At 52.5% G+C, this 27,545-nt stretch overlaps 1 protein-coding gene and 1 long non-coding RNA gene across 2 annotated transcripts; one reads left to right on the top strand and one right to left on the bottom strand.

Moving 5' to 3' along the window:
• Positions 1-1,007: 1,007 nt before the first annotated feature.
• Positions 1,008-22,949, bottom strand: SLC38A8 (solute carrier family 38 member 8). Its single transcript, XM_084755801.1, has 11 exons — positions 22,215-22,949; positions 21,748-21,938; positions 20,526-20,724; positions 16,647-16,779; positions 14,593-14,694; positions 13,288-13,345; positions 9,144-9,258; positions 7,806-7,953; positions 7,268-7,476; positions 4,362-4,413; positions 1,008-2,683 (listed from the first exon to the last, which is right to left on the bottom strand). The coding sequence occupies exons 2-11, from the start codon at positions 21,934-21,936 to the stop codon at positions 2,590-2,592; spliced, it is 1,299 nt and encodes a 432-aa protein (XP_084611927.1). The 5' UTR covers positions 21,937-21,938; positions 22,215-22,949; the 3' UTR covers positions 1,008-2,589.
• LOC311582625 lies at positions 12,389-17,357 on the top strand. The gene is made up of 3 exons (XR_014774177.1): positions 12,389-12,657; positions 14,946-15,064; positions 17,017-17,357. It is a non-coding gene; the product is annotated as an uncharacterized lncRNA (long non-coding RNA).
• Positions 22,950-27,545: the final 4,596 nt, after the last annotated feature.

Genomic DNA, 27,545 nt, shown 5'->3' with positions numbered 1-27,545 from the left:
GCATATGCAGGTCTACAATGAAAAAGAGCAAACATGACAAAAAGAAACACAACATGTTTTTGTCTGAGGAGAAAAGAATGCCAGGAAATTCAAAGTCCGGGAGCCGTGATTTGTGCTGAAAGAGAGGAGGAGGGGCTGGGCGTGGTGGCGCATGCCTTTAATCCCAGCACTTGGGAGGCAGAGGCAGGCGGATCTCTGTAAGTTCGAGGCCAGCCTGGTCTACAAAGTGAATCCAGGACAGCCAAGGCTACACAGAGAAACTTTGTCTTGAAAAAACCACAAAAAAAAAAAAAAAAAAAAAAAAAAACACAACAAGAACAAAATAAAAAAACCAAGATAGGAGGAATGGTGTGGTTCCCTCAGGGTGAGGGCCCACCCAGATAATTCTGGAGTTTGTCAAAGGAAAAGGCTTGAACTGTTCTCTGTTCCTAAAAATCACCCACAAACCAAAGATTATGCAAATATAATTCACAGAAGGGGGCCAGGCTCCATCCCAAGCAGGCAGCAGAACTTGGCAGCGTTCGTTGTGTGGGTCTGGCGTTAGCCTCATGAAGGATACAGGAGTAAATAAATGGCTTGTGGAATCTTCTATGGAAAGGATGCTGAGGCCAGATGTGTTGCAGGGAGTTTCTGCACCGAAGCCCCAAGAAGCCATTGCATGGAGCTGGGATGGTGCAGCCTGGGTTGCATTGGAGACCCCAAGATGTTGGCGGTGCTAGGGCCATGGATGTCTGCCAGGGAAAGGTGCATGCAGGGAGTGGAACCAGCCAGAGAGAGAGAGAGAGAGAGAGAAGTGTGTGGCAGTTGACAAAGCTGGAAGGAGAGCGCAGCCCAAGCCCTTTGACATCAGACATGAAGTTTCAGGACTTGGAGTTTGCCCTGGTGGGTTTCAGTCTTGCTTCGGTCCAGCTTTTCCTCACTGTGCCCCTATTCCTGCCTTTGGGAACGGCAATATACACTCTGCGCCACTATACGTTGCAAGTACGTACATAAGAGATTGCCTTGGGTCTTGGAAGAGGGTTGGATTTTAAACTGTTGCGACTATTATAAAATATGGGTGGGGCATGTTGCCTGGAAGAAGTGAGCCAGGGAAACCAGAAGATTCGAGGCAGCCAAGCGCTTGAATGCAATTCGCCCAACAAGGCTCTATTTTATTATCACCGTTCCTTTGATAACAGGGTTAGGGGCTTACAGCCGTGGAGAAGCCTGCTTCACAGCCCAGCGTGGTCAAGGTTATAGGAAGCACAGCAAAGTTGTTTGCCTGCAGAAAAATGTCTGAAATACGATGAGACTCCCGTTTCCTGTTTCCTAGAAGTAGAGGGCGAGGTCATGCAAGCATTCCCGTGTTCCTCCCACCTGTTGGCATTCCAAGTTTACTTCCCGAGAAATAGTGATATCAGATGTTCACCTGCTTGTGTCACAGATTCGTTACACGCTCACATAACCTTAAAGCCAACCCCCAGCAACAGGGACTTTTGAAGTTGGACGGGATACATAATTTGTATTATGACACAGCTCCAAGCCTATGGGGGCCAGAAACTGGGATATGGTGGTTTGAACGAAAACAGGGCCCGTGCGTGAAAACAGCTCATATGTTTGGTCTCAACTGTTTAGGAAGGATTAGGAGGTGTGGCCTTGTCGGAGGAGGTGTGCTACTGGGAGTGGCTCTAAGCTTTCAGAAGTCCACACCATTCCCAGTCAGCCCTCCCTGTCTTCGGTTTGCAGATAAGGATGTGAGCTCTTAGCTATTGCTGCGGCATACACCTACCTGCCTGCTGCCGTGCTCCCTGCCATGGTGGCCGTGGATGCTAGCCCTCTGGAACTGTGCACCCCCAGTGAACATTACTCTAAGTTGCCTTGATCATATCTATCTATCTATCTATCTATCTATCTATCTATCTATCTATCTCTCTTTCCAAGACACAGTTTCTCTGTGTAGCCTTGGCTGTCCTAGACTCGATTTGAAGACCAGGCTGGCCTTGAATTCACAGCGATCTGACTGCCTCTGCCTCCCAAGTGCTGGGATTAAAGGCGTGTGCCACCGTGCCTGGCCGATCGTGTATCTCTTTACAGCAAATAGAACAGCAACCAAGACACACATCTTTAGCAACTAAGAGGAGACACAGCCAGTGCAGACAAGTGCTCATTAACTCAAGATGGGCCTAGACTGGGTAGCTGGCAGCCTGCTTGGAAAAGGGGGCTTCAACAGAGACACACAGGACAGGGTTTGACCCTGTGACTTATGAATGCAGAGACTAGAGTGATGCATCTACAAGCCAGAGACACTAAGGACTTCCTATGACCAGCAGAGGAAGATAGTGGGAGGAACATTCCAGAACCTTCTGAACCTGAGTGGCCCACCCCACTCTAGCTCACACCCTGGCTTTCAGTAGCAGGAGCTTCTACTGTCCCGAGTCACCAGCCGGTGGTGACTTGTCACAGCAATCCTTCCTCGACAGGATCCCGGGAGCCATAGGAGGAGCAGAGCTCAGGAGGCAGCCAGCAGGCAGGACAGCACCTCTGTGATGGCAAGAGCCCACAGGGGTCCTCCGGCCCGATGCAGGAGTGACAGGTCAGCCCCGAGGCCTCTCACAGCAGCTCCACCACGGCCACAGCTGTGCTCTGCCCAAAGATGAAGGTGCCCACCAGTATGGAGAGGGTGCCCCAGGCCTCCAGGCAGCACCTACAAAAGCAACACACCTGGTTGTGTGGCTGGCAGTATGCAGTGCCAGGTGGTGCTGACAGGCCAGGAGTGTCATTGAGCCAGACAAAACGCCCTGTGCTGGATAGCTTTATGTCAACTTGACACAAGCTCAAACCATCTGAGAGGAGAGGCAACCTCAGTTGAGAAAATGCCTCCATAAGATCAGGCTGCAGGCAAACACGTTGGGCATTTTCTTAATTGGTGATTGATGGGGGGGGGGGGGTTTCTGGTCCACTTTGGGTGGGGCCATCCCTAGCCTGGTGCTCCTGGGTTCTGTAAGAAAGCAGGCTGAGCAAGCCATGGGGAGCAAGCCAGGAAGCAGCACCCCTCTATGGCCTCTGCATCAGTTCCTGCCTTCAGGTTCCTGCCTTGTTTGAGTTCCTGTCCTGACTTCCTTTAATAAGAAACTATGATATGGAAGTATAAGACAAATAAACCCTTTCCTCCCCAAGTTGCTATTGGTCATGGTGTTTTATCACAGAAACGGTTGCCTTAACTAGGAAATCCCAATAAAGTCCCTTACTAGAATGCTCATTCCTTAATACTTTATCAAGGAAACGGGGAAGGGGAGGCACAACCTCAGAGCATCCACTGGAACAGAGAGAAGGCCAAAGCCCTGAGCCACACATAGTCAAGAAGGCAGTCAGTTAGGGCACAGGACCAGAGGAGCGTGGGGCAACCAGGACAGACAGCCACTGAGAAAGAGAACCTCCATTGAGATCCATAAGGCTATAGGCAAGCCTGTAGGGCATTTTCTTAATTGGTGATCAGTGGACCAGCAAGTGACAGGGTTTCCACTACAGCATTAACAGGAGCTAGAAGTGACCAACACCAGAGGGGGACATCTCTGGCTGAACAGCATTAGCACCGCCATAAGCCCACAGGACACAGTGCCACACACCAACCATGAGGGAAGGACAGAGAGCAGCTTCAGAAAATCATCCTAAGAGCCCATGAATAATCCATGTAGAACTTGGCCAGGAAAGATTCCACAGCCTGTTTCAGGGACCAGCCAGTGGGGACCAGTCAGTCAGCTTAGAGAAGTCCAGAGCAACTCCTGTCAGGATAGAGGGGTCTGAGCCATACCTGCTCCCCGAGGAAAAACAGACCTTGGGTTCACAGGGGTTAAAGGATGGGAACTGAGCACAGGCCTGGAGCAGGCACCCACATCCATGGCTACATAAGCCATGGGCATCTGAAATGGGCTGAGTGCCCCACACATTGCATGCTTACATGGGACTAGGGCCTTACCCAGAACAGGGTCTGCAGGCATGATTAAGTGCAAAGTGCTGGAGCCTGAGTCCATCCCTGGACAAATATCTTCTAAGATGACAAAGCAGATGGGTCTGAGTCCTGTCAGCCACCAGACCTTTAGACTCAGGACCAGCCTGTGCCCTGCTCCTACCCTGAGCCGAGCTTCAGAGGAGGTGTCGCAAGGGCCACCGGAAGCGAGGGAGTATACTTCAAACAGACAGGACATTCCAAGCACAGAGCCTGGAAGCTAATATGTACACACTGGTGAAGGCTGGCTGGAGATTTGTGCTGCTCTCACCCAGGCCACACCCACTGCCTGTAGTTTCCCAGGCCCAGGAGAACACATTGGAGGCCCAGCCCCTCAGTACACCCTACGCATCAGTCTCATCTTGGGGACACTCACTTGACCTTTGGTCCTATGGGCTCCGTGTCCACAGCACAGATGAGGCACAAACCTGCAAAGGAGACATGAGGTCACGTTGGCTCCCCCTTACCGAATTGGAGGTGCAAAGAGCTGCCAAAGCCCCACAGGCCTCAGGTGGCCAATGGGAAAGTGGTGTACCTGAAAAGGTGGTATGGCACAGTGGTTAGGGGGCCAGTTTAGGCTTCAGCTAAGCACCCCTAAAATGAATCTGCTGAACAGCATGGCCTCTCAGGCATATACCTTCCAGGGTCAGGAACTTGGTTGGTGCCTGTAGGCTCAATGTTCTTAACAAATATATTTTATCAGTAACTTATTAACTGAGCTTATGTCACTTATAACCCGATGAACTGAAACAATAGGAAAAGAGGGTTAAAGAACACAGTAACAAAACTGTAAGGCTATCAGTCCTGAGGAAGGATTCTCCTGGCATAATCATCAGGATTTCTTCTGCTGGAACCTGGAGTAACCAGAACCTGGAATCCCAGCAGGAGCCCAGAGCCCCGAAGCCTTCCCCCAGTAGTTCTCTCTAGGAGTATCTCGAAGTGGAGCGATGAACAGCCAAAACTATCCCAAGTCTCCAAAGGCCCCACCTCTTGTTTTTGGCTCATTTTTATACCTCCTCTCAGAATTTGTTCAAGGATGTTTTTCAGCTGGCTAATAACCAATCTCCCCCATGTGGTGGTTCAACTTCTAAAAGGATAAACATCACCTGTTCTCTGTCACAAGTCTTTTTCTCATCCCCAACTTGTGATCTAAACAAGAAAACATGTTTATCTCTCCTTCAGGTACCCCAGTCCTGGGATGCACTCATGGAGCTATAGTTGCCCCCGTTCCTTCTCTTTCCTTTCCTTCAGACAGGGTGTTGCTACACAGCCCAGACTGGCCTGGAATTCCTCATCCCCCTGCCTCAGCTTCTCTATTGTTGGGATGACAGGCAAGTACTGCTATGATCAGCTTCCTCTTCCTCCTCCTCCTCCTCTCCTCCTCCTTCTCCTTTGTTTTTTAATATTTTCAGAGGCTTGGAAGATGGCTCAGTGGGTAAAGCCTTTGCCATGCAAGGATGAGGACCGGAGTTAAGCTTCCTGGAATAGAACAGCTGGTGATACGCTGACCTGATGGCAATCCTGGCACATGGCTGACACCGTGCGCTAGCTAGACTAGCTGAAATGACAAGCTCTAGGGTTAGCAAGTACACAGGACGGGAAGCCATCCATGAAGACACCTGATGTCAGTCTTGGGCCTCCACCTGCATGCACACACACACACAAACACACACACACACATACACACACATCATACGAAGGGGGGACAGGTATGTGACACAGGCAGATTCCTGGCACTATAGCCTCCTTGGTGAGTTCCAGGATAATAAAAACCTTGTTGGGTTACCTGAAGAACAACACTTCAGATTGCTGCTGCCTCTTGCTCTCTTCTCTTATACGTGTGTGTGTGTGTGTGTGTGTGTGTGTGTGTGTGTGTATGTATGTATGTATGTATGTATGTATGTATGTATGTATATTTCTGGGGCTGTATTTTAGCTATAGAGCGCTGGCCTGGCACGCATGAGTCCTGGGTCCCACCTCCAGCATTGCATCAGTTTTGTTCCACTTCAAAGCCTGCCAGTTCTGCCTGGAGCTCCCAGGAAACTGCCCCCACACTGACCCTCCCTGGGCAGTTCTCTTGGGCACAGGCGAGAGCTGGAGCTTTGAAAAGGCTCCCCTGGGGCCTGAGCCAGAATTGAAAGAGGCTGCCTCAGACCAGGGAGTTGAAAGAGACAGGCACCATGAAACTCATCAAGCGACACCCAAAACCAGAGTGAATAGCGATGCTCTCCCACCTTGGCTTCCACACCCAAGGGTGCTGTCAGCCTTGGTGACAACCTGGGTTGGACATTCAGAACATCTGGCCATGGCTCAACACAGGGGTGTGGCCCCCCAAGTTCAACATTTGCCTAGTACGGATCTTCCCATAGCAGAATTGCAGTCAACATGTGGAGATACTACTGTGTGCTGTGCACCTATTGTGTGCCCGGGCTCCTATTGTATGCTGAAGCCTGGAAGCCACTCGGAAGCATTTCCTCAGCCTCACCCCTGCTGTGCCCCCTGGAACTTATCACCTTGGCTCTTGTTCACTGCAGAACGTGGTGTCCGCCTCCGGGTTGGGCCAGTGACAGAAGATTCTCATGGAATGCTCTTCTGGACTGTGAGTCTTGCGAGTTTCACAGAGACAGTATTTAAAATGACCAACCAGCCCTACCGTGGGAGGCCCTGGGTCCTGGGCCTCTGTCTTCCCATTTGTGGAATAGAATGACACAACACATCCACCTAGGATGTGGTTGAGCCACTTAGCCAGGATAGGTCTGAAAAGCCTGGCCCATACCCGGCTCAGTAACCTAGGCCCTCATCGCACAAGGGTCCCACCTCCAGGTCCTATAGACCAGGAATCTCAACCTTCCTGATGCTGAGACTCTTTAATGCAGTTCCTCATGTTGTGATGACCCCCAACCATAAAACTATTTTCTTTTTTTTGGGGGGGTGGGTTTTTTATTTTTATTTTTATTTTTATTTTTTTGGGTTTTTCAAGACAGGGTTTCTCTGTCTTGGCTGTCCTAGACTCACTTTGTGGACCAAGCTGGCCTCGAACTCACAGTGATCTGCCTGCCTCTGTGCCTCCCAGGTGCTGGGATTAAAGGTGTGTGCCACCACCGCCCGGCTCATAAAACTATTTTCATTGCTACTTCATAACTGTAATTTTTCTACTGTCATGGATTATAATGTAAATATTTTTGGAGACCACGAGGTTTGCCAAAGGAACTGTGACCCACAGGTTGAGAACTGCTGCTGTAGGCCAAGGATGGATGCCAGAGGCTGGAAGCAGCCACTCACCAGGGAAGATGAAGATGAAGAAGGAGCTGACACCACCGATAATGCTAATGATCTCGCTGAGGTCCGGTAGGAACAAAGCCATGGCGAGCGTCACTACCACCCACAGAAAGGTCAGTGGCAGCCGAACCCATGGCCCTGACGGGTCAGCCAGCACTGGGGGGCCCCGTGTGGCCCAGTAGCTCTTTTTCCAAAAGTCCTGCATCACAGACCTGTAGATACATGGATACCAGTGCTCAGCCAGCGCCTACGGCTGCTGAGCTCTTGGCTTCCATGAGTCTTGCACACTGCAGGGTCTGCCCCACACCCGGCTGTGTGCTCCCCAGGGCACCTCCCAGTGCCAGGATCTGTAGGGTGAGGGTAGAGAAGTCAAGATTGCAGGCCCAGTTCTGACGCTTACTCGCTGGTCAACATCTAATCTCACCATGCCTATGTGTACCCTGCTCTGGCTACCAGAGGTGACCTCAGCCCCACAGCACACACTTACACACCCGACACACGGAGAACACAACCTGTAGTGCGCTGGGCCGAACACACTCACCTCCCCAGGAACAACACAATGGGGTAGACAGTCACAATGGAGACAGCGAAGAGAATACGTGCTACAATGATGGCCGTGTCATCGCCTGGGTAAGACATCAAGATGTCCGCAGAAACTTCTGTCCCGAAGGTCAGGAAGCCATAAACCCCTGCAGGTGGGAAAGAAGGGGTCAAGCATCTGCAATGAGAAGAATCCCGCACACATACTTTCCCCCCACAATGCCCTAAGGATCCCTCTGGTACAGAGGGAAGGTTCTGGAAGGGTTCCTTCTGCATCCTAAACACTCCTGCGGACTACTTGGTTGCTCATGGCTGGTGCTAGGGTTTGAGTAAGGAAGCACCCAGAGCCTTGGGAAATAGGCACACTTTCCATGTCCCCCACTCCTGGGCAACAGCAGCCAAGGATGCAGCTGGTGGCTCAGAGGGGACAACAGAGTTCTGGACTTCTCCCTGATTCTTCAGTCACACAGCTGGCAGGAGCAGAGAACCAGCTCCTTCTCACAGCACCACACTACCTTCTCGTCACCCAGGTCCCTTGCCCTGTCCTGGGACGTTACCTCTGGTCTAAACATGTTAGGTGTCTCTTGGGGGCCTAGTTAAGGCCATCCTGTGATCCTATGGACCCTGACACTAGGGACATCCAGAGGAGATAATATAGTCACAGCCTTCAGAGCGTAGGGCTACAGAATGACAGATCCACTGTCTGGGGGAAACGTTCCCTGGCGAGTCTCTCAGGTGACTATAGGAGTCCAAGGCTGCACAGCATATCCCCTGCAGCCCAAAGCCCTCCAAGTCAGAGGCTTTGATAGATGAACACAGGAAGGACCACCAGGCGGTGGCCACTAAAAGTCACCTGTACTGGGACTCCAGTCTGTATACGTACATGCTGTGACCTCGGGCCTCTCACGGCCATCCTCTGGGTCCTGCTTTTCCCACCTCTGAGGACCTCTGCCGACCTCACAAAGTTTGTGAGCATTCGAAGCCAGCTACATTTGTGCAAGCATTTTATAAGCCACTTCCCAGATACAGCCACACCCCTCAGACTAGCTGGGAAGGCACCACACGTGAGGACAGGGCCTTTGGGACATGCAGAACGTGGCGTGAGACTCAGCTTTGCATATCTAACTGTGGGGGCCTTGAGAAAGCCACAGAAGCCTTCCTAGCCTCAGTTTCCCCATCTCTAGCCATTTCCTATGGGATGCTATGGATTAAATGAGAAAAGGTGTTGACAGCCCAGAGCATCATGCCAGCATGGGAGGGGGTCCTCTATGAACCTTGTTGCCTTTATCCACTTTCCATGGCCACTTCCTCCCCTCTGGGGCACCTTCTCAGACCCTACCTGTTAGGGAGTAGATAAGGCAACAGGCCAGCAAGGAGAGCACAGAAACCAGGGCCCAGTGGGAGAGGTTCTGGTTCCGCATGCTGCAGTAGATGGAGACAGCGGCCTCGTGACACTGGAAGACAGAATGTGCATCTCAGACCCTCCAGGGATGACTGGGGAAGAGCTGCACCCCAAAGTTGGGAAGTACCTGAGAGTCCACCAGCAGCATAGACAAATGTCAGGATACTCAATGACTGGAATATTATACAGCCCTCAAAAGGACTGACTGACCCTGACTCCCCACCTCAGTGCAGAAGAATCTCACAAAACCATATAAGGTTGGTGGAAAGAGGCCTGAAGTTCAGATCATAAGACAAACATATTTATAGCAGTGTCCAATGTTCCAAAGGTCCAAGGGTGCTGTCAGCACTGGGGAGGGGATAATTCTTCCTGTGTGTTAGAGGACATCAGGCAGCATTCCCTGTCTACACTGCTGGCTTCCCGTGTCTGTTAAAAACCCAAAATAGCCCCAGATGCCACCAAGCTGCTGGGACCCCACCTCTGTAATAACAGAGGACAGGAAAGCAGGCTACTGATGAGAACGTGGTGAAGGCCCTCTGGGGAGGCCATGTGGGACACCCACACTTATGATTTACACTTAAAAAAAAAGCAAGTTCTGGGCCAACAAAATGGCTCAGCAGGCAAAGGAGCCTGCCACCAAGGCTGATGCTCTGAGTTCGATTCCCAGAACCTGCAAAGTAGAAAGACAGAAGCAACTCCTACAAGTTGTCCTTTGACCTCCACACATTCATCGTCACATATGAACACACACACACACACACACACACACACACAAAGCAAGTTTAAAAATTTTAAGATGATATACTATACTATGGTGACAAGTTTCTGTGTAATTTGGCTTTCTTCATCTGGCACAACCCCAGCCCTGGTATCACACAAGCAGGTGAGGGACCCCAAGGAGCCCACAGGGTAGCGATGTACATCAGGATGCACCCTGTTACCCACCACAGTCACACCTCTGCCTTCATCCTAAACAGAACTCTTTCCTCCCACATGGCCCCCACCCCCGGCCGTGAGCATCCCTGGCTCTGTCTGTTCAGCCTCTATCAGCTGCCAAGTCACCATCGCCAGCTCAGAACCATACCTGGGCAACACATGGACATCTCTTGACTCCACAGGAGGCCGAAGGCTGGCAAACAAGCATCACCAGCTCCACCAGCAGCCCTCCCTTAGCCCATGCTTAGTGCCTATTTGATGTGAGGTGGAAGAGTCACAGGGCTCCCAGCAGCCCTGGAGTAGAGGTACAGTGGGGAGGCACATGGATGGGCCTTATTTCTCCTGGCCCAACCCACGGTCAGCACAGACACACTAACCCTAACCCATAAACCTGGGCAGTAGTATTACCCCCACCATCTGCCCTGGGCTTTTCTGGCAGTCAGGAGCCCCCGGGGCCGGGGGCAAGCTCAGCCAGGCAGTGGCAACTATACTAAATCTTTGGCTGACAGTGGTGGGCCTCAGGGTAAACCCCTCAGACCAGTGTCCAGCAGCACGTCTGTGTGTACCCTGTGTACTTGTCAGGACAGCCAATGGATTCTGCAGGACCACTTAACAGCCCTGTGGCTCCTGAAGGGACATCAGCACCTTGGCTCTGTCACAGGTCCTGATTTAGGAACTATAGACAATGCCCCATTTGGGGGACCTAGAGCCCCAGTTCTGCAGGCAGCAATGTAGCCAACACCCTATGCCACCCCCACACAACGTGAAGATGTTCAGGGGCACAAGCATCTCTTTATGCACCTATCTGAAGACAACCTCTGTAGACAGCAGGTGCAGCCAGGCTCCCCAGTCCCTAGTCAATGCACAGGGGAGGGGACACATGAACCAAAAAGTGCGACAGCTTCGGTCCACACAATTGAATGTCACCTGGCCTTAAAAAGGGCACACCTTCAAACACAGCACTCAGGAGGCAGAGGCAGGTGGGTCTCTGAGTTTGAGGCCAGCCTGGTCTACAGAGCAAGTTCCAGGACAGCCAGGGCTACACAAAGAAACCTGCGTTGAAAAATCAAAACCATACCAAGAAGTGACTTGATACCCTATGAGCATATATAGGGGTAGGAAGCCCCCCTCGGTCACAGTCATAGGGGAGGGGAGTAAGGGGAAAATGGGAAAGAGGGAGGAATGGGTGGATACAAGGGAGGGGATAACCATTGAGATGTAATATGAATAAATGAATAAAATTTTAAAAAAATGTTAAACAACCTAAAAAAAAAAAGAAAAAGAAAAAAGAAAGGGGCTGGAGAGATGGCTCAGTGGTTAAGAGCACTACCTGCTCATCTAGAGGTCCTGAGTTCAATTCCCAGTAACCACATGGTGGCTCACAATCATCTATAATGTAATCTGATACCCTCTTCTGCAGATAAAGTGCTCATATGCAATAAATAAAATAAATAAATCTTTAAAAAAAGAAAGAAAGAAAGAAAGAAAGAAAGAAAAATCAAAACCAACCAAACACACAAAAAAACAAAAACAAAAAAAGGAATGAGGCACCAAATGACATCCAAGACTCAGATGACAAGAGGGAAGCATCGCACAAGGCCACAGGCCACCCGTGACAGGAAGATCCACAGACAGAAGAGCCATGGTCACTAGAGGCTGAGAGGAAGGGGAGGGGAAAGAGGAAGAGGAGGAGGAGGAGGAAGAGGAGGAGCCACTCTTCAAGTTGCTGATGGCCACAGTGTGCACCTCTGACCATAGCCACACTTTTGAAGGGCAGTTGTATGAGCTGAACTGACCTACAGTGAGTCTGTCTAAATCAAAACCAGCAGGTGCCAAGGTGGCCAGGGTGGCTAGAGACACAGCCTGTAGCCCTATGCGCCCCCAGGCCCTTCGCTGATGCAGTTCAGGCTGGGATTCGGGGAGGAAGGTGGGGTAGGGGTGGTGGTACCCTATTTTTAAATGTGTTTGGGGAGAGATGGTATTTGAATCCTGTCAGAAGTCCTGACGGCCATAAGCCTTGCTGCCTTGTTTTTGTTTTTGTTTTTCCTCACAGCCCAACCTGCCAAGTTCCTCCACCTTGTCTCCTCACAGACTCTTGACTCTCCAGATCCTTTATCCACCCGTGGCCCCACCCCCACCCCCACACTCACATCCTGTCCTGCCAGGCTCCCCAATCACAGCAGCCCTGGAAACCCTGGAAACCCTGGAAACCACAGCTTGGTTGCTAGGAGAGCCGAGGAGGGAGCTGAGGTCAAGGTGGGGCCTGTGAACATTCAGAAGGGGCCTCGCACAGGCCGCCTGCCACTCCACGGTGACCACACCCAGGCAACAGCCCAGAGCAAAACCAGCCCCGTGTGGCCTTGAAAATATCAGGTGTGAGACCTTCTCAGGAGCCGCTCACCGAACCTCAGAAGTGACAGTGAGTCAGTTAACCAGGCTGAGAAATGGCAGTGTGGCAGCGGGTTATCAAAAACAGTTCTGAGAGAAAATGCAAGCTGGATAACGGAATCGGAAGGTAAGGGGAGGAGGCCCGAGGCCTCGAGGCTACCCTCCTCCAGATTCCTTTGGGTAGCTCTCACTTATCCTCTGCTCAGATCCTACACAGAACAGTGGCTTTGCTCCAGTGACATTCTACTGTGGCTTTGTTCCAGGGACGTTCTGCCTGTTTGGTCCTCTGTCCTGTCACTTGGCTTCCTATCTTATCCCTATACCCTCTAGGCAGTAACACCTCGAGAGGCATAGATCTTTCTTTTAGGCCCAGGGCAGAAGCCACCCACTCTGCAAGCATATGCAGGTGGCTCTGTCCCCAGGCCTTGGGGGCAGTTCTGTGATCACCCTTCAGAGAAGCAAGTCCCAGGTCCCCGCCCCTTCTCTGGATTCCACACCCAACCACCCTGGTAGTGCTGATACTGGGGGGTGTGAGGGAGAAACTCAGTGACAGCCCACGTCCCCTCTAGGTGGCCCAGATGTCACAGCCTCTGGAAGACAGCCCATAAGCACAGCTGAGCACTAAGAGAATAAGCACCCAGACTTCTCCCCAGGGGGCAGTGGCAGGGGGGGCACATGGCGGGGGGCCGGAGTGGCAGAGCAGAGCTGTGCCCTCCAGAGAGCTCGGAAGCCTGAAAATGTCACATTCTAAACGTACCTGAAATCCGAAGCAGATGGTAGGGAAGACGCTAAACACAGAGGTCCAGGGAGACGGGCTGGGAATAGACAGGGACAGGTGTTCATTAGGGAGTTAGAAACAACCTTCGACCTGAGAGCATCTGTTTTAAACAAAATGAGAGGAATGTGATGGAGTGTGGCTGCAAGATGTGCTCTGAACGACCGAGTCTGTGCGCATGCTCCAGGGCTGAAAGGAAGCATGTTCGATGCTGCACTTTTTAAATACATCTTTGTAGACCTTAGGTAACATGACACAGCCTGGGTGGGTGGGGTTTGGCAAGACACAATCCCCATCTTCCCTCCAGAGGCTGCCCATTCCCAATGTTGTGGGGGTGCTAGGGCACACACAGACTGTCTGACACATCTCCCCAGATGCAAGGTTGGTGGCTGTCAAAGGGACTTTCATTCTCCTGTTTGATTGTTGTATTGGAGGCTTACTGCCTCCTTCTGCTAACCTAGGCCAAAACCTCAGAAGGAATGGACCCACCCATGCCATGCTCTGATTGAACATATGATCTGATGTCTGACCCCAACACTGTGAGGGAAGACATACTCCTGGAGAGCCGAAGGAACATTCCTGGCTGTTTGGGCCCCTTAGTTTGTCACAGCAGGCCCAGGAAGCCCACCTGTCTTAAAACCCTACCCAGGCTCTTCCAGCTCCTCTACCTCCTCCCCCTGCACCCCAGCTCCACAGCCCAGCAGCACAGACATCAATACCCACAGCCTCCAACACTGTCCTCTGGACATCACAACTCTGCTCCCCCTAGCTTGGCTCCCTCAAACTGTAGGCACACACGGCTGACCAGCCACTGGGCATCTAGCACATGTCTCCAAGCTACTTCTACCACGCCCTGGCGCTCAGGTTTCACTCTGGGATGCTCCCCCGCCTGGGATGCTCCCCTGCCTGGGATGCTCCCCCACCTGGGATGCTCCCCTACCTGGGATGCTCCCCCACCTGGGATGCTCCCCCACCTGGGATGCTCCCCCACCTGGGATGCTCCTCCATGTGAGGCATCAGGGCTGGGCTGGCCTGGCCCCTATTCCTGCACCTGACTCCCAAAGCCCATTTAGCAATCCTTTTCAGGAATGAGCTATGCTCCATCCCTGTGGTGTTCAGAACACCAAGAGTTCCCCAGTTCTCCCATGGCAAAAGCAACAGTCTTCATAGTAGCTCTGAGTCCCTTCGTGACACCCTACCTCACTTTCAGCTCTAGCCAGAGTTCTGCAGCCCTCAGAAGATCCCTTTTCAAGAATCCTATTCCCACCTGGGTTTCCCCAGACTCACCTTGGCAAAGGATGAGACTGGCGCACCAGGCCCTGAGGCCATAGGTAGTACTGTACTGTGATGACCAAAGCAAGGTAGCAAGCAGCCAGAGTACCTAGGATGCTGGCGCACACAGGACAGAATCAGAGACGCCTCACCAGAGACACACAGCCAGCGCTCACATGGGCATCCCAGCTCTGCCCTGGCTAGCATGGAGGCAGGAAGCTCTCTTCCTCAGCCACCATTTCCTCTGCATATGTGGAGCACCAGGGGGTGGCTGGGCAGTGCTGTCCTGGTCTGGAGTTCAGAGGTATGGGTTCCAGGTGGCCTAGCATCCTTGGGGAGAGCAACCAGGACACCTCTTCTTTCACCAGGAGTGCCAGTCAGCTGCTGAAGTTTGATATCCAAAACAGGACAGTCTCAGACTTGGGCACAGGGGAGAGGAAGAAGAGTCTGGTGTGGCCTGAGGCCACAGGAGCCTTGTGGGCTGCAGGTATGGAGGGACTGGGTTCTGAGGCCTCTGCTCAGAGTCACAGGGTTACAAAGCACATTGCTACTCACACACAAGGCAGCAAAGAACCTGATCTTGGGCCAAGTCTGTCTGTCATTAACTTGGTTTTTCCAACACCATCCCTGGAAGCTTCAAGGTCAAAAATGAACTAAAAGCCATGCCCATCTGACTGTATAACCTGTGTGGCTGTGTGTGGGGGGGGGGGTGGGGGAGGAGCCTGCCACAGTTAAAGGACAACATGTACTATTACAATGGCATTTTAGTCATCTGTAAAGAACAGTGAAATGCCAGGCATGGTGGCGCACACCTTTAATCCCAGAAGTCAGGAGGCAGAGGCAAGTGGATCGCTGTGAGTTCGAGGCCAGCTTGGTCTACAAAGCGAGTCCAGGACAGCCAAGGCTACACACAAAGAGACCCTATCTCGAGAAAACCAACCAACCAAACAAACAAACAAACACAGTGAAATGAAGAAATGTGCAGGAAAATGCCAGGAATGGGATCTGTCTGTATGAGTCACTGGTCAGCGAGGTCCTAGAACACCTCTCCCAACAGAACCACAGGCTATTGCTGCGACTTTGGATGCACTACAGAACTAGATAGGAGGGCTGCTTTCTTGAGGAGGCTGTATACACCTTAGTCCAGGACATAAAGAAATAAATCTCCCACTGACTGGGGAACTTCCTTCTTGGTGACCAGCTTTCAGAGTGCTGGTGGGTGCTACGCAGGCTGCTGGGGAGGGGGAGATGTCAATGCCACACTGTGTGCTACAACACCAACCTGCTGGGCGGGATACATGCAGGCAATTCGTGTTAAGGGAGAGGAAGAGAGAGGTGGGAAGGGGAGGTTTGGGTCCAGGGAGAGAGGAAGGTGGGAACGAGGAGTGGATATAGTCAAGATACACTGTACCAATGAAGAAAATTGTTGAAGAATAAATTTATATCATCATCATTATCATCATCATCATCATCATCATCATCATCATCATCATCATCATCATCTTGGTTTTTTAGAGACAAGGTTTCTCTGTGTAGCCCTGGCTGTCCTGGAGCTCACTCTGTAGATCAGGGTGGCCTTGAATTCAGAGATCTTCTACCTGTCTCTGCCTTCCAAGTGTTGGGATTAAAGGCATGTGCCACTTTTAATCCCGGTGCTAAAATTACTACTGCTACTCTACTAATTTTTTCTTTTCTTTTTTGGTTTTTCAAGACAGGGTTTCTCTCTGTAGCCCTGGCTGTCCTGAACTTGCTTTATAGACCAGGCCAGCCTTAAACTCACAGAGATCTGCCTGCCTCTGCCTCCAGAGTGCTGGGATTAAAGGCATGTGCTACCATGCTCAGCTAAAATTATTATTTTTTAAACCTACTGTTAGTATTTCTTAGCTTATTTATATTTTATACTGTGGGTACATAGAACCTGTAAAATTTCCAATTTTCTTCTCAAATGGAAATAAACCTGTCCTTCCTTTCTCTCTCCTGACATAGTACTACCCAAAGCTGGGGCCCTGTCCCACAGCTGCCCTGCCCAGAAGCCACAAGGCCACCCCCTCCCCCCTCCCCCCCAGTACCTGGTGTACTTCTGGAAGGCGATTTCCCGCAATGCTGACAGGGGAAAGATGACCAGCACAGAGATGAGGGGCAGGGTGAATTGCTGGGCTGCATACCAGGGCGGTGGGACGCCAGGCAGGAGGGAGTCACACACTGTTAGAGACAGGGATAGGAGCTAGGCTTGGAGCCCACAGGAACCATAAGGCACAGACACATGGGCTGGTGGCTAAGTCAGCCTGGGAGTGAAGGGATCAGAAAGGAAATGGGGCCCATCTCATGTCCCATTGAAGGAAGAAACCCCATATTTTGTGAAGTCACTCAGCATACATATGCTGAGCTTCCTTCTCGGCCTTCGTGGCACTGCGAGCTGACTAGCTTTGCGTCCAACAGGACGGCTACTGGGAAGAGTGAGCCCCTGGGTGCTTGCCACAGCTCTGCACAGCTGCTCAGCTAACTGACCACTCCAAAGCTGGGGGACTGAGCCCTGTAGATCTTACGTTGTGAGTTGAAGGGTAAATGTTAAGGGGGGGGGCCTCTGCTGGCATGTCCATCCCACCAATGGTGGTTAGGACCCTTAGGAGCCACGAAGCTGATGGCAGAGCTGGTGTGGAGGCCCCTGGACAGCAGGAGCCCTCTCCTCATGCCTGCTGCAGACCCTAGAACCTTTGCCTCAGCTTCTGCCTCTCCTCATGGGCCTTCCTGCTGGCTCAGTTTTGCCCATGGCAGCCAGGAGTTCTCAAAGCTGGGAGGAGCTGCCCAGCCTCCTAAAAGCCATACCGAGAAGCCGGGCGTGGTGGCGCACGCCTTTAATCCCAGCACTCGGGAGGCAGAGGCAGGCGGATCACTGTGAGTTCAAGGCCAGCCTGGTCTACAAAGTGAGTCCAGGACAGCCAAGGCTACACAGAGAGACCCTGTCTCAAAAAACCAAAAAAAAAAAAAAAAAAGCCATACCGAGGACCTGCCATGAGGTCTCTTGTGCCATATGCTGCAGGACAAAGCCACACCCGAAACACCTGACTCCAGGACGGGATGCCATCATCAACAACCTCCCAGTGAAAGCACCATGGAAGGGAAGAATGGGAGGATACAAGGGATGGGATAACCATTGAGATGTAACAAGAATAAATTAATAAAGGAGAAAAAAAAAAGTACCATGGAAACCAGCAAGATGGCTTACGTGGTCTAAGGTGGGGGCGGGGAGCAAGGGAGTGGCAGGCAGCCTGAAGCAGGAGTGAGCAGGAACTACAGGCAAGGCGACCAATGGACAGAGGCGAGGCTGGGAGAGGGTCACAGGGTCACAGGGTCACACCACTGTGAGCAAACCCCTTTCAGAGCTCATCAAAGGAAGCCTCACAAAGAAATAACTGCCTTCGATGATCTACCCAATGGACAGAACATTCTCCACAGTTATGTGGAGAGCGGGGACTGACTTTGACATGAGCTCTGGTGCCCCATATTTGACCACCTCCCCTTAGTGGGGAGGCCTGGTGGCACTCAAAGAAAGAATAAGCAGGTTACTAAGATGAGACTTGATAGCCTATGACCATATAGTGGGGGAGGAGGTCCCCCTCGGTCATAGACTTAGGGGAGGGTTATAGGGTGAAAGCAGGAGGGAGGGAGGAATGGGAGGATACAAATGATGGGATAAAAATTGAGTTGTAATCTGAATATATTAATAAAATTTTAAAAAAGAAAGAACTGCCTTTGGGGAACAGCTCCCTCAGCTGGGGAGGCAAGGAAATGTCCTGCAGCCAGGTCACCCTGCAGAAGTTAGTCACCCCTGTGCTACCAAAAGGAGGCAGGTAGAGAAGGGCACATATAGATCCCAGGTGGGTTTTAGAATGCCACACTGGGTAGGGTGCAAACCCTTCACCCCCAGAGTTACCTGCAGCCAGGAAACACCAGCCTTTACATCATCAGTATGACGTCACCTCCTTCACAAACCTGAACTGTCTATACAGCCCAGGAAGTCCTTGGCACCAGTGGGGTCATTTTTGTGCTTAGCTCACACAGTGACTGTCCCTTCGTGCTCAAGCTCTTTTTAGCATCTTCTTTCTAAGAGTGTGGGATGTCAAGGACAGATACATCCCCAGGGGACAGACCAGAAAGAGGTGAGCATGCTCTGTCCCCTTCTCAGTCCACCGAGATCTGGGGTGGCTCATTTCTGGGCACAGTGTTCTATCCCCGAGACTCTGGCTTCTCAACCCAGCCTGGATCTGAGGTGTGGGAGGGGTTACACTTGCCGCTGCTGGTACCTGACTATTCACTCCCTGGGAGATTCCATCCTCCACATTCTTTGGCATTGGACAGTGTCAGAGGTTCTAAAATCCCAAGCCAGTAGCCTTGCCATGCAAAGGCAGGAGAGAAAGACACACACGGCAGTACAGACACAGGCTGCAATCTAACCCTAGCAACAGCTATATTCCAATTAAGCCTAAGTATTGCAATTAAAAAGCCTGAGGTTGTCAAGATAATTAAAGAAAAAAAAATCCCCACAAGACTCAGCCATATGCTGTCTACACAGAATACATTTACAATCCTAAAATGTAGCTGGCTTCAGGGAGGAGTAGGAGAGGCACCCATGGACGCTGACCTTGAGGAAGCTGGTGAATCTATTAACACGGAGAGAGAAGCTTCATGCCAGAGATAAAGCAGAATATTCCATATTAATAAAGGATGTGCCTAATCATGGGGCTTCAAAAGCCGCAGAGCGGAGGCCGGAATTAAAGGGTGAGCTGGCAAGGCCGAAAGTCACAGCTGGAGGTGTCAACACCCAGTTCTTAGATGGCGGTAGATTAACCAGGACATTTAAAAACTCAGAAGAGGTGGGCTGGGGATGTAGTGGAGTGAAGAGAGCACACGCCTAGTATAGGAGGCCCTGGGTTCCATGCCCCGTACTGCGTAAACCAGGCGTGGTGGTATATGCCTGTGATCGCAGTGCTCGGGGGCAGAGGGATGGGGCAGCGAGGAACATGCACTGCCCTTGTTTGGTCTAGTTTGGTTTCTAGGCCCATCTGCATCGGGTGCCTCACATCTGCCTGTAAGTCCAGTTCCAGGGGGAATCTGACACTTCTGGCCCCCATGAGCACTTGCACTCACATGTGCACATACCGCTCCCTCCACCCACACCAACACACATATAATTTAAAAAAATAATAAAAATAAATATTTTTAAGGGAAGTGGAACAGGGCCACTAGGAGCTCAAGGTTATCCTGAGCTCCTTAGAGAGCTCAGCTCTAGTCCAGCCTGGGCTACGTGAAGCCCCGTTTCAAAACGGAATAAAACAGCACAGCATGGAATGAATGGTCACCAAGACTGGGTCCCGACTCAAGACTCTAAATCTCCTCATTGTGCAAGGGGACAGTCTTGCCTGCGCTACAATTAAGACGGGAGCCGGAGAATCTGAATGACTCCCGAATGGAAATTAAGCAAGACAGGTGCAGCGATCCTGTGAGACAGGGTGGAAGGCACTGCAAGGCTCTAACTAAGCTCGTGCCTGTGTGATGCCAACAGAAGGTAGGAAAAGCAGGCCAGGTGCAGCTACGGCCTAGAGGAGAAGACTTAGTAGAGGAGCAGAGGCCAGGATCATGTGTCTTTTCTGTGTCCAGCTGAAAGGTGCTACCGGGAAGCTCTCAGGAGGGTCTGTCTGCAGTTGCCTTAGTTTTCCCATCTGTGAAATGGGTTGTCTCCATGAGCCATCCCATCTGCAGCCATGCCTTCGTGACTGCTCCCTTCCTAACTTCTGTTGGGTTCTCAGGCGAGGCCTTGACTCTGCTGTCCCCTTTGAGGCCCATCAACTACCCGCTGTCCTGTTCATCAGCTGGGAGCCCCCCATCCCCAGAGAGTCATTAACGGGGCCCGCACCCTGGATTAACCCAGTGCTAGGAAAGGAACTCACACTTTTCCAGCTGGTCCCCGATCACCCTGAGGAAGGCCACAGAGATCATGAGCAGGTTGGTCAGGAAGCAGGCTTCACACAGCTTCCCCATGGCTGCCCCACACAGCTCCCGGACCACACCCTGGTAGGTGGTCTGGCCACTGGCAGAGGCTGCGTAGCCCAGGATGACCAGGCCGCTGACCAGGAAGACCAAAGAGACCTGCAGAGGAGACGATGGGGCTTGCGCATTAGAAGTGTGACTCACGGGCCAGCTGGCCCAAGTGTGTCCACCATGGAGCCTCTGCAGAGAGCTGTGCATGGCTTAGGCTTCTAGCAGGGCCCTGCCCAAGAGCTTCAAGGGGGTGGGCACTGATGAAACCCCACAAAGCCAGGGAGTTGAAATTCTCTCCTGTTGGCTTGAGAGGTAAGGCTAGGAAAGTAGGGCAGAACAGGGACTCCTGGCTCAGAGCCTCAGGCCAGCCTGGTATGAAGCAAGTTCTAGACCTTGCTGTGTGACCTCGTGGAATGGTGACAGTCCCACCCACATGCCTCTCAGGGGTGCTGGGGGCTGATGCATTCAGGTGCAGACAGGGTGAGTGCTCTGCAAAGGGTGGGCTTTGTGGTTTGTATGTGGCAGTTGGGGGGGGGTCTTATTGCCTTCCAAAGATCTCTTTATCTTTATAGTAAACAATCTTCACACATACATGAGTTAGAACGCTGCCCCGAACCCACGATCTACGCTGGATCCCACAGACAGGCTCCCATCTGCAGCCATCTCAGTTTACAGGGTGTATGAACGGGCTGCAGGTATCGCTGTAATTCCCCAGGGTGGTTTACATGGAAGTGTCCGTGCGGCCCCAGGATGTGCAAGCCCAGCCCGTCAGCACATGGCCCGGCCCCACCCCCGGACAGTCCCGCATCTAGTACCGTGCCCGTGCTGCATCAGGAGGTACAATTGTGTGCACCTGCAGCTTGTGTCTTTTTCTTGCTAATACTTCAGGGTGGGATTAGTCTCATGCTAACCCTAACCCGTGGAGACTCAGTGGGACGGTACTTGCATGTGACCCACTCAGAGTGGGACATGTCTCCCAGGTACAGAGGCTGAAAAAGAAAATCCCTTGCCCCCCACCCCCACCCCGCCACAGGACAGCCAGCTCTGCAGAAGCAACCAATGCTAAAAAAATCCTGCCTGGAAGAGCCGGAGCCATCGTCCACCTGCCCCGAGACAACCTCTGTGACTTACCAATGTCACTAGGAAGGTGGGCACGGTGCCTCCGGCCTTGTAGAAAGCCCAGGGGAAGTTGAGCAGGCCGGCACCCAGAGCGGACTTCAGGAGAATGAATACGGCGCCCAGTGAGGACAGCGTGGGATTGGGGGTGACAGGGAGGGGCTTCTCCAGAAGACCTCTGCTCCCTCTGGGCTGTCCCTCCATGGCTGGGGCAGCAGAGGGACAGAGGAAGAAGGGCTAGCGTCAATTCTTCCTTTCCAAAGAGGAGAGCTCCAAGGGTGCTCATTCACTCCGGCCTCTAACTTACATTTCTTCTCTCTCCTGCCCTCCCTCTCACCCCAAGGTGACCCTGACTTCATCCCTCCTTCCCCCTACAACTAAAGTCCTGGTTTCCTCTCCCGGTAGATGCTTACTCCCCAACTCCCACCCACAACCGTGCTTCCAAACTCAGGTCCCACAGTGTCTGGAGCCCTAATCCTTACCAGACCCAGCGAGGGGCGCCACAGTCCTGGACCAGCAGATTGCAATTTAGGCTGCCTCTCTGCGTTTCAGCTGCATTGCTGTGGCCCTGCGGACAGAGAGTCTACCTCCTCAGGAATGGGCTGTTGAGCCATTCATTAGGGGGCCCTAAGGGCATGTGTCCAGTTAAAGCTCCAAGTCTGAGGGACAGAGGAGACAGACCAAGGCCACCTGCCCCAAGAGCTTGCAAATTTGGAGGCTTCTGGCCTGATCAGGATGCGGGCATTCTTGTGAGGGGCAGAAGCCCCTCCTTGGGGTGTGGCTTTGTTAGGCTTGCTGGATAGAGTTCAGCTGAGATCCAACAAGACCAGGCACTCAGAGCTGATCCCATCCACTGCAGGCCTGGGGTCAGTTTCCTCAGAGCCCCTGGCCTCAGCAGCCCCTCCTAGTCCCGTGTCTTGGGGAGGGTCATGGCAGGCTGAGTGTGTTTCTGGTTGGCAGTATGTCTCATTGAGGCCTTTCTGTGGACGGGCTTTCTAAGCATCCCTAGTGGGCCCTCTCACTCCCTGCCTCTTACAATTCCAGTGGTGGGCGCTCCTCAAACTAACCCCTGTGTACCTGGGGCCTTGTTGGAAGGCAGGTTGATTGCCTCCATGTTGGGGAAGCCCAACCTTGATTTCTAACAAAGTCCAGGCAGGGGCCACACTGAGCAGAAGGCAACCTTTATTGCTCTCTGAACCAATGTACGGCTGCTAAGCCGGCAGAAGACAACCCCCTGAGCTGGAAGACACACATCAAAATGTCAAGATCAAACCTGGCATTTTTCCTGGGCTTGTCGGTGGAAGCCTGGCCCCCACTCACTTCTTGGAAATCCCTGGGAGGACTGCTGCAGACCAGTGGCCAGTCCATGCCAGGAATTTCTGCCTCAGTGGGCCTGGAATGAGGTCTGAGACTCTTTCTGCCTGCCTAATACATTTCCTGCTGCCGGCCCAGAGACCCTGCTGAGAACTGCTTCCCATCAGACATTTTCTATGCCCAGAGCCCCGCCCTACCAATCAGCCTATCTGCCAGGGACACCCCCAAAGTGCTGTCTCCTCCTGTTTTTCCTAGTACCTCAACCCTGACTTGGTGACCTCCTTGAGGCGTCACACAGCTGGTGCTTACTAAATGCCTGACGGCATCTCAGCATGACCTCCTAGGAAGGCTGTGATTCTGCTTGGCCCCCTGCCCTGTGTTGACAAGAGTTAGCACACAGGAAGTACCAAAGGAAGGAGGAAGGAAGGAGGAAGGAAAGGACTCGAGAAAGATCGGGAAAGTCACTTGGTTCCCCCCCCCCCCATGAAAGCTCCCAGGGCAGCTGGAAGTAAATGCCACAAGCTTGGTGGCAGGAAACATCAGGGAGTTCTCTCTTATTCTGGAGACTCAGGTCTGAGGTCAGCCCTTGGTAGGGCCACCCTCCTTGAGCAGCATCTGGGCGGTGCTTCTTCTGGGGCTACTGGTGCCCCATGGCTATGGCCCGGTTTTAATAGGCTGGCCTGGGGTCCGTGGCTATGCTGAGCCAGATAAGGCTTCCCAACTCCATAGCCTTCTCACTACAGTGAGGCTGTTAAATCTGGGGAAGGTGGAGATGGATTCTTTAAGGTCAGTAGGCAGTAGGGCAGGGCAGGAGCTCAGGTTGCACACACAGGTGGTGGTAGGGGGGGGACACCTTCCAGGAGCCAGGAGGCTCAACACCCACCCCTACCCCGACCTCTGGCCTCCTAAGGAAAAAATATAAGAAGTACTTGGCCAGCCACTGGCTAAAGCTTTGTACTCCTTAATCAGGCTCAGGGGCTCAGGGCACTCCCTGGTCCCTGCCCAGGCTCCCTCATTAGCTGCCCATTAGTGTGCATGACTTAGAAATTGGCCACTGGGTTGTAAAATTCCATGATCTCTTAATTCTTTGGGGCTTTGATATCCGCCTCCTGCCGCCCTCCTGGGGCTCTGTGACCTTTCCTAAGCTGTGGAGGGGGCGCCCTGCAGGGCTCCATCTGCAGCCAGGGAAGGGTGGGTGGGAGGCCACCCTCTCTGCTCAGCCCAGCGCAGCCCTGCCCACAGTACTGGAGCAAAAGACAGGCGGGGAGGTGTGCACAGGCACCCTGGGGATCCTGCAGGTGGTGGCTCGAAGGGCACTGCTCTGGAGCACCCATGCCTTTGGGCTGTCTCCCTTCAGTCTGCTGCCTGTGCGCCTGGGGCTTCCTGAGGGCTGTTCTGCTCTTCCACAGAGAATGTACGACAGAGATTCTCACAGATGCTCAGAATGTCCTGAGTCATGTGAGGCAGCTTGTGGGAGTGGCCACTTTATTGGCACTGGCTCTCTGGCTTGACCACCTACGAAAACGGTGCCTCCTCCTATAGTCATTCATGACAAGCAAGAAAGAGACACTACAGTTAGTGCTTAAGTGTGTGTGGGGGGGTGCAGGTCACATGACATTGCCTATGGTTTGTTTTGTTGTTGTTGTTTTTTTTTTTCTTTTAAACCTCAGCCCCATAGGGCGCTTCTAAAAACTGCCAGTGCCAGTCCATCAGCACCCCAGGCAACACTGGTTTGACAGAGGACTCCTAACAGCTGTCTAAGAAAGCATGAGGTGTTGAAAAGGGGGCATGACACCATGCTGAGTAGGTGGGGCTTCCTGGGGCCCCACGGCCTGCAGAGGCAACCCAACGAATGCAGAGCTAGGGTTCAGCATCCACAGCAGGCCCCTCAGGCTTTAAGTGGCTGGCTGAGGAGGGCACAAAAATGGCTCCATCCTAACCCTGCAGTCCTTGTGATGTGACCGCACATGGCGAGAGGGGTCTGCAAATAAGATGAACACTCTTGAAATGGATGTGAGCCTGGGATGTCTTGGGACCACTGCAGGATACCCGCATGGAGGTCAGCCCTGCTGAAAATCTCCTTAGATGACGCCATCATAAGACCCTTATCTGAAGCCGGCTGCAGTGGCGCACGCCTTTAATCCCAGCACTTGAGAGGCAGAGGCAAGCAGATTGCTGTGAGTTCGAGGCCAGCCTGCTCTACAAAGGGAATCCAGGACAGCCAAAGCTACACAGAGAAACCCTGTCTCGGAAAACAAAAATAAACAAAAACAAAAACAAAAAGACCCTTGTCTGAGGTCCTAGCTACTCAATTCTTCCTGCAGAGGGTCGACTGGGGCAATGCTGGGCTCAGCACCCACACTGGGGTGAGCGGCTGAGTCATCCACACTTCTTTAACAAACTCTAGTGAGCTCACTGGTTCAACTAGGGCTTGGCGTCCTACCTGGGGTACACGGGTGGTTGTGTGTCTCCTCACCGACCTTCACTTAGAACAGGTGTCCCTGTAAGAGTTCAGAGCTCATCACAGATCGAAGCGCCTACCGTGCTGTCCTTGGGAGATGAGGCCAGCCCATAAATCTTTATGTGCAGCAGCCACTAGAGGTGAGACAGGCAGGAGACAGTCCTCTAGGAGCCTCCCCAGTGACCCTGCCACTCAGCCAAATAAGAACTCTCTGGAGCTTCCAATCTCAAGAGCCAGCATCAGGGAACAAATGTTGTTTACAGGCCTCTACCAGGTCCTTTGCCACCCTGATCTCTGAGAAATCTGAGAGCAGAGGCCTCAGGCTCCTGGGCGAGGGCCGGGTCTGTGCTTACAATCCTCCTGGGTCCTCTTGTCCCCCTCCCCTGACCATGAGGTTCCGTCTGCAGGAATAATCAGCAGTCCTGTCTCAGAAGTGGGGGAAGGGGAGGTGCAGGGAAGCCTTAGATTCACTTCCAAGTTCACCTCCCTCTTGCCAACAGTATGTCCAGGAAGAAAGTGGGAAGGCTAGGTAACCAAGAGGCCTGGGCCAGGTCACAGCTGGGGCAGGGCACAGGCATAGAGCTAGAGCCTCTGCCAAGCCCACAGCCTCTGTATCCACCACAGCCTGGTCACAGACTGATGCTCCTACTCAGGTCTGTAGGGCCACGGACCCTTTTCCATGCTCCCAGCTAGCTGCTCCCAGGGGCTGACCCAACCACAAGGATCCCCTGGGAAGGTATGTGGGAGCCTGTGAAAGGGTGGGGTGGGGTGCAGAATTAACGCAACTCAGCACCTCAGCACGTTAACCACGTTAACCACGCTGAATGCATCTCAGGGGCTTAAGTGCATTCCCAGCACGGTGCCACCATGACCACTAATTCCTGAGTATTTTCAACACCACCCTTCACCCCACCCCCCAAACCTCAAGCCCCTTCTTCTCTAGCCCTGGCAACAGTTAATCTGCTTAGTCTCCATGGATTTGTCTGTTCTGGACATTTCACGCCAAGGCAGTCACAGGAGATGCAGCATTTCACATCTCACCACGTGTGTTGAAGGTTCGTCACGCTGTAGCACGGGGCAGAGCATCCTTCAAGGCTAGTTTGCCAGTGGCCTCTGCTACTCAGCTATAGTAGAACCGTGCACATCTCCTGCAGCTTTGGTTCAGCCACTTCCGGCACACCTATGACTGAGGTTGCAACGGTTTTACTGTCTCCACTGATAGACTCTTCCAGATGCATTAGGACAATGGGGGCAAGGCACTAGAACTTGTGTTTCTAGGCCAGTCCTCTGTACTTTCTAGGCACCAGTGGATGAAACCAACATCCAATTAGTATACACAATCGAAAACAAGAACTTCTCTGGGAACCCCTACTTAATCCACAGAGGGAAAAATGGGACAGTCTCCTGCAATATGCAGCCCAGCAGATCGAAGGCCCAGCCTCCCTCACCTCAGTGGGCTTCCTTGCTCAGGCCAACCCAGGACAGCAGAGTACGGCAGGCTGCTGAGCAGCCTCAGCACGCTGCCCACTTCAGCTGGTGCCCAGGGCTTGGCAGGTCCCGTGCAGCAGCTGTGGAGCTAACTGGCCCCCAGGGCCTGTCCTCAGCTTCAGGAGGTACCGGAGTCCTCGCTTTTTGTCTGGTCCCAGCATGGACAAACCTGCTAGTATAGAGACTTGGATACGGGTGTCCAATACAGAGAGCAAACATGGGACCCAAGAGCACATAGCACTCAGGAGCTGGCAGGGCGGGGCTTGAGGGGTCAAATTGTCTAGAGACCCAGGAAGGAAGGAAGACTGTTGGGGACACTCTAATGCGGCGAAGTGATTTTGTGGCAAGCTTGTGGGTAGCAGCTGGGTGCAGGCAGGACCTGTCAGTCCAGCAGCCAGTATGCTGTCCTGAGAGCTGCACTAGTCCCAAGCCCACAGCAGCTCATCTTCACGTCAATGTGGAGGGGCTGTCACTGGCTGCTTCACACACGAATCAAAGTCCAGAGATGTGGCTTGCACTCATGACAAGTGGCAGAGATGGGACCTCAATT

The sequence above is a fragment of the Acomys minous genome (genome assembly GCF_964271855.1).
Source record: "Acomys minous genome assembly, chromosome: 14".
In the NCBI taxonomy this organism is placed as follows: Eukaryota; Metazoa; Chordata; class Mammalia; order Rodentia; family Muridae; genus Acomys; species Acomys minous.
The sequence above is the reverse complement of the archived record's forward strand: the minus strand, read 5'-3'. Positions and strand labels throughout refer to the sequence as shown.

Coding starts and splice junctions, on each gene's coding strand:
- SLC38A8 (XM_084755801.1), bottom strand. CDS start 21,936: ATGGAGGGACAGCCCAGAGGGAGCAGAGGTCTTCTGGAGAAGCCCCTC. Junction 16,780..20,525: donor CGGGGACCAGCTGGAAAAGT/GTGAGTTCCTTT, acceptor TGTCTCTAACAG/TGTGTGACTCCCTCCTGCCT. Junction 7,954..9,143: donor CCTTATCTACTCCCTAACAG/GTAGGGTCTGAG, acceptor TCCCACCTGCAG/GGGTTTATGGCTTCCTGACC.